General features: G+C 45.2%; 1 protein-coding gene across 1 annotated transcript in view; it reads right to left on the bottom strand.

The window, feature by feature from the left end:
- Window positions 1–12,518, bottom strand: part of LOC146207197 (metabotropic glutamate receptor 5-like) — a 386,410-nt gene that overhangs the window by 14,379 nt on the left and 359,513 nt on the right. The window contains exons 10-12 of the mRNA XM_084608314.1: window positions 11,360–11,486; window positions 9,263–9,584; window positions 7,394–8,020 (exon numbers count right to left, since the gene is read on the bottom strand). Coding sequence (XP_084464440.1) covers window positions 7,394–8,020; window positions 9,263–9,584; window positions 11,360–11,486 — 1,076 coding nt within the window. The remainder of the gene's footprint in view (window positions 1–7,393; window positions 8,021–9,262; window positions 9,585–11,359; window positions 11,487–12,518) is intronic.

Consider the following 12,518-nt stretch of genomic DNA (forward strand, 5'->3'; position numbering starts at 1 on the left):
TAGATCGGCCTAAAATTGCACAAAAACGAGTTACTGCGAACAAAGGACGGCGGGCCTGTTGCCATAGCACCGCCAGCTACGACAACAAAAATCGTGCGCGTAAAATCCGGCGGACATCATTAGCGAAAGGGAACAGCAGCAGCAGCGGACCGTCAGAGAAATACGAGGATTAGAAGAGGGGAGAAGGGGGGGGGGGATTGGAGTGGAGAACCAGGGAACAAAATGGCGAACTGGCTGGAGTAGCCATTCTGCACAGACGTCGCAGTCGTTTGAAGGAAGGCACGTCTCGGTGAAGAGGAAAAAAGAGAGACTGTACTGCCAGAAAACGAAAGCATGCCGATGATAAGAAGAAATAATATCGAAAAGAGTTTTTGAAGACGGGGAATTCCACTTCTCATATCGACAGAACTACAATTGACAGGCCTGGAACTCTGTGTAGGTTCACCCTTTGGACTCTTGCAATCCTTGTTCCACCAGGTACTGCGACGGCATTGTTTTTGTTATCTTCTATATTTTCTCTCAGCGCGCATCTGCCTAAAAGTTGAACACTGCGTTGTTTTTTTTTCCAGGACGCTGAAGAAAGCCGCTTGAGAAAACAAAAAAACAAAGACAAGCATTGCGAGACTGACATCCAGAGTTTGCGTCCGTTTTGGCAGCTGGAAAGAGTGAGCGCGGAGGAGGCCGAAGTGAATAACGCGTAATTTAGTTAACTTTCTTCCAGTCCTACTCACTTCTTGCTCTTCATGGTCGCATTCGTTTATGATATTATGTTTATTGAAATTGAAATTCCTTTATTCACCCCCGTACGTCATGGCTGGAGCGTGGTGAAAAAGCTAGCACGAACGCTGGCTTGAAAAATACCACAACCCTAATTACAATGAAGGCAGTAAAGGCGTCATTCCAAAAATGAATACATGCACAAGATAATCTTACAAAGAAATTAAAAAAATACAATGGACGGCATTATTTGCAATAAGGTATTCTAATCATGAAATAAGTTCGATGTTTTGGAAGCCGAAGAAAACAAAATAAATGACTAGTCTGTGCCTAAGTCCAGGAAGTAACATATATGAAACATTGACAATAGAAAGATGGCAGAAAGAGAAGAGGGTAAAGCAAAAATAAGCCCAGTACATTGCGCGTTCCGAAGACTGTTAGATCACAACACATCAAATAAATACAGCAATGCATGAAATGGAAGTAATAGAAATCGTAGTTCAAAATGAACACTAATATGTGAGGCAGTGAATTTTCATGAACGAGGTGAAAGGAAATCGACGTCAATACCCAGTAAGTGTAATTGGTTTAATATATGAGGTAATTGGTGCTTTAATCTGTGCTCGTCGTAACTGGATCTGCTGAATGAAAGATACCACGGCGGAACGTATCGCAACGGTCTGTTTTTTTTTTTTTTTTTTTTTAAATACACAGCGCAACAAGCATAGCACAAGCGAGTAGACGGGAACAGCGCTGACTATCAACTGCATGAATTATTGAAAGAACACGAATATATACAAAAATGCTCTGAAAACCAAGTGCGCATGCTCGCAGATAAAACAACATTTCACTTTAACCATTTTCGTCAAGATATGAGATTTCTAGGGGATGATTGATAACAGATGGGGTGCTTACGCATGTGTCAGAATTCTTGTGTATGAGATAGGCCTATTTTAATTCTCGTGTTAATTTATCTCTGTGTTTGTACAACACTGTAGTTTCTTTGAGCAGGGGAGCGCAAGGAGGGCGCGAAGGGGGCTTTGGCTACATTCCTTGTGGTGTAGTGCCAGGTTCGATGACGGGGCTTTTTCTAGGGAGTTGTCATGCTCTCTTAGCTTTATGTTAAGACATCTTCCTTATTCTGAGGTCTGAATTTCCTGCTTGGCGTTAGTCTAGCAGTGTGCTCTCCTAGGGGCGGTTTGTTGCTTGATGTAATCGTTTACCCTGTACTCCTAAACAAGTGTATGGGAATGACCCTGTGTTGATGGAATAGGTGTGTACTTGGTGAGTCAAATGGCACGTTATGAATGATGCGCATTGCTTTTTTCTGCAAGATCCTAATCTTATTCAGGTTGGCCTGTGTCGTGGTACACCATATTAAGTTACAGTATGTCACATGGCTAGAGAAAATTGAGCGATAAATGAGCAGATATAGATTTTGAGGCAAGAGGTGTCTCAATTTGTTCCATACACCGCATGCTTTAGACAATTTGATTAATAATGAATCAATATGCATTTTCCATGTTAGATGTTCGTGAATGTTAGAAAGCAGAACCAGGTATGAAAGACTAAAAACTCTTTACCTCAATATCAATAATTACCTAAAAATTAATAAATCAGACTATTTTGAGATCAAAACTAATGAGACATCAAGGCATCGTCATAGTAGGTTCATTCTATTGCCGGCTATAAAAAATAATTGCTTCAAGTTTAGTTATTTCCCGCGAACTTGTAAGGACTGGAACTCTCTTCCAGATTCTGCTGTTCGATCATCATCATTATCTGAATTTGTACGCCATTTAGAAAATTTCATCTATGGCTCTACCACAGGGTGATGAGGTTCTATTGCTGTTGTGTAGGATGGCTGTTGTTCTGATTCCTGTGTAATTCATTTTTGTTTTGTTTGTGTGTGTATTCAGAGACAACTTTTGATTGACTATTCATCGTCTTCTATATTGCTCATTTTTTGTTTTGTATTTTCCACTCCTGTTAGAGCCCCTTATGGTGGCTGACAGTATTAATAAATGAAATGAATGAAATGAAATGAATGAAATGAAATGAAATGCGACTCCGAGTGTTTTTACATTATTCACAGAGGGTATACCAGCGCTAGCGAGAGACAAGCTTGGGGTAGCGTTTAGTACGGTTTAGTACGGTATTTCTGGTTCAGTTGGTTTCTACCTTCCCCTCCAGCAAGCTGAACCGGCTGCCGTGGAAAGATAGTTGCTCACATGGCTTGGTGCAAGAAGAGAGGCCATGAGGGTTGGCATGACACCGTACGACCTGTATGACACTGAATGACATGATATGCGGGGTTTAACGTTCCGAAACTGCGCTTCGCCCATGATATAGGCTTCGTATAGTCAAGGGATTAATTTCGGCTCCCTGCAGCTCTTCTGGTGCACTGACATTGCACAGCACTAGGAAAGCCTCTGCGCTCCATCAAAACAAGGCCGCGGCTTCTGGAATTTAACAGCCCGACGTTGTATCCCGAAGCTGAAGGCCATCATGGCGGATACAAGTGAGTGTGATTAGGCAACTCACCCAGTCAGGTTGTTGAACTAATTCAGTGCTAATAGGCAGTTTTTGAATTTGCACACCTAGCAACACCGTTCGCCCTTTCATCACAGCGCTCTGGGCACGCGCACTCGCTTTCTGCTATTCCCCTAAACGGTCGCACATTCTGCAACTCGCTACTTACCAAGCGAACGCCACAGAAAGAGCGTGAATTCAGCCACTACAGGAGCCTACCTCCGCGTAGAAATTCGATGCGTCTCAACCTGCTTTCGTTTCAGATGTCGGAAGGTGTAAATTCGTTCTCTTTAAGCCTGTACGATAAGCTGCCCCGCTTTAGCTAAAACTATAGGTAGTTAAATTCATACACCAACCATACTCCATTTCACCGCTTAGGGAAATATCAAACATGTCTTTGCAATAATCAGCGTACAGTAGTCTGTGCAAGGAATAATAAATAACCTTCCGTATGTTGGCCGTGAGGTGAAAACGAAAGCCATCTGAAACTAGTTAGAGCACAATTCTTATGGCCGAAACGCGTTAGATAGGCATGCGATTGGTAGAAATCTGCATAGCGCCCGCCGACGCTAAAAAGCGGAGGCGCTGAGATCAGCGTTACCAGCCCGTGTTAGAAAAAAATAAAGATGTACAGCGCGTGCTCGGAGCGCAAGCACGGCACTGAGCTGTTCAGAATGAGAAGCTTGCCACGGTGGTCATCTTGCTCCGCTGCGACCCTGCAAATTCGCAACATGTGCATTGTTGTACGCCTTCCCATTGGTATACGATCGGCAAGCGCCGTACTGTCGGACGAGAGCCTTTTACAATGACAATTTTTACGACCCAGGTGATGGTATGATGGCTAGGCGAAATGGATTTTGTGCCTCTGAAAAACCCACAATTTAGCAAAGTTACGCCTGGAAGGAGGCCCCGAAGTGGCACGAATTAGCTTTCTACATCTCATGCGTAACGCAGAACCACGATAAATATACTCGTACATACTACGCAAGCACGGAGAAATTGTTTGATGCCAGTAAGCAGCCATTTCCGTTTGCTGCAATGTTGGTGCCCTTGAGAGAAGCAAACTCCTTTTAAGTTATGTAAAAACTCACAGTTAGCCAACGGCTGTTGTGGTAAAGGTGGCCACAGTGCGCGAACCGTACATGCCGGAAGTTTCGATCCCGCCTCCGCTGCGTGGAACACTTGAAGCAAGGTTTCACCTGGACGGTTAGCTATCATCTATCCGCCAACGTCTGAGAACAAAAGAAAAACTAACAGAAAACGCAAATGTGCATAAGAATTGTAGACACCTACTCATATGACATAAATACAAGTGCGACGCGCACACAAAACCGAGAACTGAATACGCGGGCGCCCAACCTCCATCGCAGAGTTCCATGGTTTTTATGTCGCCGTTTCAGCCGCCTCTGCCTCCTGTTAAGGTTTTCAATTTGGTACCACAGCGTACGTTCCTGTTTGTGAACACCGGATTCATCCCCTTCTAACCCTCCTTTACACCTGTACCGTTCGCCTTTATCTAAGTCCTCTCCTCCCCCTTTTCCCCTCCCAACTTTCCCCTCGACAGCACCTTGAATTTTCTTCTTCCTCCGTCTTTCCTCTCGCCTTCCTGTCTCCCAACGCGTGGATCTGTATTTCGATTTCTGCCTCGATTTCCCTGCCTCGCCGTGCTGACCTCGACGGAGGGACGGAGAATGCGCTCAAGTTAAAGGGTGAATAGGGAGCCGAGGGGAAGAGGGAGAGGGTGGTGCGCTGAGGTCACTATTCAAGCTTGTTGCATGCGAGGCTGGATTTGAAAGGCAAGATGCGGAGTCATGAAGCATGCATGCATACACCTTCTTTCGGCGGCCTCAGGGACAGCTGCGAGTGACGCTGTTTCCTAAGGATCGAAGAATAAAATATTTCCCCTTTCTTTTCCTCCCTTTTCTTTCTGATCACTTTCTTCTTTTTTTCTGCAGAAAGAATGACGGTGACGGGAGTGGTTGTTTTCCATGTGCTTGAGGGAAGATTTATTATTTCTCCGCTTCCTTCTTTCTAGCTTTTATTTTTGCTGTTTGTCCTCTTTGCTCACGAAGTCGGTAGGTGCGCTGCCAGGTATGCATGCGACCGTGAAGCCGCATCTGGAATTTAGCGAGGGAAAATAGCTTTTCGAGAGTTCCCTAAACAAACTGGCTTCGTGGACTTGTGTGCCCTGGTCGCGCATAAATATTGAATGTTGCACGCGAGGGCCTCAGTGCGGATGTGTCGCTCATTGTATATCTATATTTGTTTGCAAGCTACAGAGCGTGATCAGAAACCACGCGAAGTCGAACTGAATTTTAGCGCCTTACTTATTTCTCCAATCTTTTCTGCTGCGGTCAAGGAAGAAACTTGATGCCGGCATCTCGCGCAACTTACGTTTTGCTATAAACCGAATTTATGACATTTCGTTCCTCGTACAGCGGCATCTCGAGTTGAAAGTAAAATTGCAATAATTTTTGACCCATAGGTTTCTTCAATAAAAGTGTAAAGTATACCTGGTTTTTCGTTCAGCCCCTTAACGCAACGCGTTATCCGAGACGCAAATGGCTACCTGGTTACACTCAAAATACAAAGGCAAGAACCCATATGAAATACTCATGTTTGGAGTATAACAACCTTAGGTGCTTATGCGTCATAAGACCAACAGCAACCCAATCCCACCAGCTAGCTAACCAACGAAAAAAAAAAAACATCATTTTCAGAGGATCATCACAGACACTGACCTAAGCTCAGTTCCTATTTAGAGAACAATGACGCAGTTTACGCTGCGGTATGCGCTAACTAAAACAAGCAAAAGAAGATTAGAGTATTTTTTAAATTTCAGGTGCCTAATAGACGCTTCTATTTGGTCGTGCTGTTTTCTCATATTTCGCCCTTGCGAATGCATCATATATGAATAAACAAAATACTCCATATGTTCTCTATCAAATCATAAGCCTACGTAAAGTGGTTGAATGGGAGGAGCGGGGACGGGTTTACGCCATGCCAAAACATTCCTCTTCCATCTATTGTTCCAACAGTACGTAGGCGCACAGCTAACGGTTTATACATGAACCGTTATTGAGACCGTTTTATTTTGTCAGAATTCCTGGCATTTGCCAAATTCGAACCTTTCATTAATGCATCACCGAAGGCCCAGTCAGGCTACTTCAAGCACGAACGCATGATGCTAGCGCAAAGCATCGTAGTAAAGAAAACAACGCTCAGTTAACGATCAACCTAAAGCAAACAAGACGACCAAGCTTACCGCACATAACAAGAATAGTTTAGGAGCCAAAGGTTACAAAGTTGGTTTTGGCCTTACCTAATTAAACTAAAAAAGTTATGCCCGGGCTTCTTGCTAATTATAAAGCGACCAACGCCGGCTAAAGCAAGGACTTATATCAGCGTCGCGGCCAAAGTTTTGCGATTTGTATTGGCTCAACATGCTTAAGACAGGAAAATAACAGCGCGAAACAAATCCATACACGGAAAGAAATGACGCAGGACAGGCGCTATAATAGGACTAGCGCCTGTCCTGCGCTGTTTCTTTCAGTGTGTGTCTTTGTTCCGCGCTATAACTTTCCTTTGTTAAACTCAAGGACCTTTTGCGTGTCTCTCCACGTCTTGTGCATTGAACCGCAAAACGGAAAGAGCTGCGATAACCGGCTGCCAATTTTTCAAGCGTCGTATGTTCTGGTATGTAATGCATATGTATGCGGGTTTAGCAAACCGAAGCAACTCAAGCTATGAGCGACACCGTAATGGACGACTCAGGATTGATGTAGGCCCCCTAGGGCCTTTAACGTGCACTGACATTACTTAGCCAATATAGTGGTTTGCTTCCATCGACATGCGGTTACACCGGCCGGGCTCTAACCCATGTGATCAGACTCACTGGCCTAGCGCCTAAACATGAGTCACCATGGTGGTTAATTGACAAAGTTCGCCTCTTTCATAGTCACATAGGCCATATGACCATGCTAACCCACTGGTACGCATTGCATGTGTAAAATTGTCCGTTCCCTTTAGGATTATGTTAAGGAGTGCAAGAACAAACCTTTTCTTTAGTCAGCACGTGAAAGAGAGGGTGACGGCAGACAGTGGAAACGGCGACTCTAATGAGGCAAAGAAGCGTGCAACTCACCTTGGCGACTCCATGGAGAATTCGGAGGCCGAGTGGGAAGAGTTCCTGGAGACGGCCGAGGCAGCCTGAGCGGCAGCCATGTTGGAGTTCATGTAGCCAATGTGGCAGCGCACGTCCTTGGACGTGGTGAACGCGCTGCGGTTGTTCTTGTCCGGCCGGAAGAGGATTATGTAGACGCGCGGCATGAAGAGCAGCACCAGGGCCACTTCGGCCGAGAAGCTGATGCAGAGGCACAGTGTGATGACCTTGTGCTTGCTGCCGAAGTAGATGGGCACGAATGCGGCCCAGATGACCAGCGTCGTGTACATGGTGAATCCGATGAACTTGGCCTCGTTGAAGTTCTCGGGCACGTTGCGCGTCTTGACGGCGTACACGGTGCACATGGCGATGAGGAAGAAGTCGAAGCCCAGCGGTGCGATGATGCCCAGCGTGGTGGTGTTGCAGATGAGCTTGACGCGGTCCAGTGCCGGGTAGGCGAACATGAAGTCTGGCGGCTCGAGCACCACCATGGCTCCGATGATGGCGGCCTCCACCGAGATGAGAAGCCACGTGATGACTACCTGAGCCGTTGCGCTCATGAAGCGGGGCTTCTTGGTGATGATCTTCTTCTTGGATCCGGCCAGTATCCTGCGAGCGTGATGAAGTGCTTGGTTGAGGACTTGCACCGCCTGTCTTGAAGAGAAGACCGCGGGCTGTGCAGCTGGCCTCCCGGACGCGAGACCGCTTCACGAATCCCCGGCAGCTTACGATCGCCAGCAATACAATACTAACGTGCCGGAGAGCTAGATAGCTTCTGACGTGGGAGCCGGACAGTTATCAAACGAGCTGCGTCATTCCTGAGTTGGCGAGTTCGCGCAGGAAATGTTCCTACATAGCGGTGGAAACGGAAATTCTCGCGATATTCGATCTAATAGCGCGCGCCAAAAAGTTCATAATCAGTCTTGTTCCCGGCAGTAAGAAACAATTCCACCAGAGATGTAACGTTCCGCCTTAATGCATTAAAATATGCGTTGTGCAGAGAAACTACGTTATCCCTTGACTAGTTCGCTTGTTTAGGTAGAGCGCTGTCTATGGGTTGGCAGTAGCCCGCTAAGGAACGGCACCAGATATGTGACTGCTTATACGTTAGTGCTAACAGTCTACTTCTTTGAAAGCGTCAGGGGCTTCAAAACGCTTTAGAAATGGGAACAACAGACTTTAACGTCATATAAGATTCCGATACTATCGTTGGCTAAAATTTCAGAACAGCTCAATTGACTGAGTTTTAATGTTTAACACTCGGACGTACCAGTCACATGGCGGCCGTCTCTTCCCATGACAGCAATGAGGCGAGGTCTCAGAAAAATCGAGTGGCACCGTTTACAGGTAGTGCGTGACGTGAACAGCCAAAAATACAACGACGAGAGATCCACAGTTACACTTGAGACTTCCCCAGAAAGGTGAGAATTCATCCTTACATTGCCTTCTTTATTACGCTTAAAAAAAAAAAAAAAGAAGCCTGCTTTAGATTAGTACCTGAAAGCATACGCATCTCACCCCATGCGCGATTCTGATATAGGCAAGTAAAACTGATTGCTGGGCTAGTTTTTGCATTGTTCATAAAAGGAAAGATATACAGCGCAACAAAAAGACACTCACAATTAGGCAGCGCCTGTCCTGTGTTCCTATTTGTTGCGCTGTTTATCTTTCCTTTTATGATATAGGCATGTACCGTACCATTACACTCGTAGTAAACCGGAGAAAGGGCACCTTAGTGTTCTATATTGCGTCAAGGCTTTGAGAAAATCGCTGCCATCTGGATAGCTCAACTATATCGTCAACAACGTCTCTACATCTCAGAGAGCAGAGTTCGAAACGGAGACGTGGTACCTGGCGATCCGGTTCGTCTTGGTGACCAGGGCCGCGTAGATCATGGCGAAGCTGAGCCCGGGCAGCACGCGGGTGACGAAGCAGGTGAGCGCGGTGGGCTTTGCCAGCAGCGCGAACGTGGTGCCGTGGCAGAGGAACATGCCGACCAGGATGATGTAGGACAGTTCACGCGTCGAGCTCTTCACCACCGGCGTGTCATTGTGGCGGATGAAGATGATCATGGCGGCCAGCGTGGCGAGCAGGCCCAGGCAGGCGATGCTCATGGCCGCCAGCGATTGGCTGTCCGTCCAGCGGATGTACTCCTCCGGGATGCGGTCACAGCCTGTGCACGACCGACCATTGAGGTCAGAAGTAGTATCTAAGCTTATTTAATGGTCTTTAAAAAGAACTTTTTCACTTCAACAAATGTGAGGTTGATTGCGTTCAAGAATTGGAATTCGCGATGACGTAGAATACACCGGCTTTGCTATTGCAGCGAACGCAAGTCAATCTTCACCCTGGCTTGGTTGAGTTGAATGGTGGCGCCAATTAGCTCTTGAGCCGGTAAAACTCGCATGGGGTCAGCGAAGTGCATCCGATATTTAGTAACCATTATTTTAGTAACACCACCAGAGCGAAGGTTTATGCGCTAATAGCGCTCCGGGAATTGCACAGTGGTGTAGTCTCCTTACACGTCTGCCGATAATTACCTTTTTTTTTTTATGCGGTTCTTAAATTTTTGAACTCCGCACATATTAAAGCAACGGAGAAAAGTATGAAACATGCAATAAAAACTTGCTATTTGTCTAGGTGAGGTAAACGTTCCTATGATCAATTTTCAACTCCGCGAAATGCCTCTCGGTCAACATTTACTGCTTCATCAACGCAGAGGTTTTATTAAGTTGCACGTGTTAAATACAAATGCAGTGACATGTTATTTGCACGAGCCCGTGACAACGTAGCAAAATCTACTCGCTAGCGCTTTAAACAGCTCTCGACTGTGAGCGTGACAAGAAAGCATGCTGGGACACGAAAGCAAAGCTCTCAGATATCATTAGTTACTTAAACACCATGTTAATAGAAATGGTCTAAGCTTCCGACGCCGAGAAAAACTTGCCTTTGAAAGTTTTTCCAGCGCTCGCAGACAAAAGTCAACTTGAATAATTCTGAGTAAACTATGGAGTTTTGTAAGATACTTTATTGAGTGCACTGTGATAGAGATTATCCAAGCTTCTGGTGCATAACAAAATTTCGCTCCTTAAGTTTGTTTTGCGGTCAGAAAATTTAAGACAGAGTGCCATTGAAAACGAAAGGGACACGTTTTTGAAAATTCAGAGCCAAGAACCGAAAACCTACGGTGGGATGAGCTGCAGATATATTAATTTTCATAGTCATGTTGACCAACGTGAGAAAAAAATACGTTCCAAAACTCCTTGCTAGAAAATGTCCAAACTTTCTCCGTATAGAACATGTGAAAGTTGTTTCCGCACCGCAGCGCTTACTGCATAAAGTTTGCTTCCATTAGTGATATCACGACACACCTTAGCAAAAATGCCTTACCAAGATACTTTTTTGGGCGAGTTGGTACTTATTCATTATTAATTTAAACAGCGCGAACACTAAGACAAAGGACAAGATAAAAGAAAGCCACAGTACAAGCGCTGACTCACAACTATGCCTAAGCCCTTTACTCCAAGGCCCAGAAAACAAACATGAAGAAAACGAAACAATCACGTGGAACAACCGCTGGGTTCACCTGCTGCACAAAAAATCACTTAAAAAATACACCTCTTTGCTTGAAAGAGCAAGAGAAGTCTTGCTGACACACTTATTGTCCGTTGAAATAAAATATGATTCCACCATCTCTCTCGTCATTTTCTCTTGGTGGCGATACAAAATCCCAGGGGTTGTTTCACGTGATTGTTTCGTTTTCTTCATGTTTGTTTTCTGGGCCTTGGAGTAAAGGGCTTAGGCATAGTTGTGAGTCAGCGCTTGTACTGTGGCTTTCTTTTATCTTGTCCTTTGCCTTCGTGTTCGCGCTGTTTAAATTAATAATTAGCAAAAATGCGTCTTTGGAGAAAAAGGCGGCTTCCAATGATTGGCTTAAAAGTGCTTCACCTGTGAGGTTTTCGTTGGGCCACCATCCTCTCTCGCAGTCCAAGCACGTGTATTCATCCTTTACGTACTGGTTCTCTTTGCAGGCCACGCAGTTCCAGCAGCACTTCATTGTCTCGGAGTGAATACTCTGGAAAAACAAGGCACAGTGGTGGTCTCGCCTTTCTCTCGCTACCCCACACAGCCACCCACACACAACTGAAGAGCGTGTGAAAAATGCAGCAATAAAATAGACCGCCTTCTGGCTTCCGCGACAGAGAATTAGCAAAAGCGGCTTATAAGGAAACACGGGTTTCGAAGACTGGTTCACAGCGCAAGCGTTACGGACAGCGTTTCAGTAAAAAAGAAAAAAAGAAAAAAAAAAGAGAGAAGAGGCATTAAACATGCTCTGTTTTTTTTTCTTTTTAATTCTATTTTGCAACGGCAACTGTAGATAGAATTTTTTGTAAGCTAAGAGGAATCGGCTGTCAGCAGGTATGAGATTACGAAAAGCTAATCTGTTGACCTGCTAATGATACTGTTCAAGTGGGCTATGAGTTTGGCGCTATCGGGAGGTACCGCTCAGTACAGTGCTTTATCAAAAAGGCACTATTCCCTGTATCTTCCCTCGCACACACATGAACATAAGGCATATAATCACATCAGTTGAATAAATGGGGTTCAGTTGTGGTACCACCTATGAGGGTGCCGCCACATTTGGCGCGGTCGACAAGCTTAAAGGCGACAATTACGCTTTTGTGTTTTACACCTTATGTAGTGCTGAAAGCGCATGAGATTTATTTTTAACGAATGCTCTGTATTCTAGAAAACTATTCCCGAACGCAAAGAGGAGATCTCGCCAAGACAAAAGATAATAAAACACAACGAGTTCGGCATAAGATGCACAAAACAGATGGTTTACATTTTTGTTACTAGCCAGCGAGCTCTATATTTACATATGGGCCATTAGGCTCATAACGTGGCATACGTGTATTATTTTTTCCTTTTCATGGTTTAGGTATCGTTCATGAGCAATAGTCGCTGCACCCTCGCTAATCAGGCAATATTTTGCGTTACAGCATGCATCCGCTCACCAACACCGACCAAGAACCTTGTCCGATCATTGTGTCGTCGCCTCGAATGGCTAAGCTGTTTAGGGAGGTCACTTCCATCCGACCTTGTG

The sequence above is a fragment of the Amblyomma maculatum genome, chromosome 1 (genome assembly GCF_055883805.1).
Source record: "Amblyomma maculatum isolate TAMU_Amacu chromosome 1, ASM5588380v1, whole genome shotgun sequence".
Taxonomy (NCBI): domain Eukaryota; kingdom Metazoa; phylum Arthropoda; class Arachnida; order Ixodida; family Ixodidae; genus Amblyomma; species Amblyomma maculatum.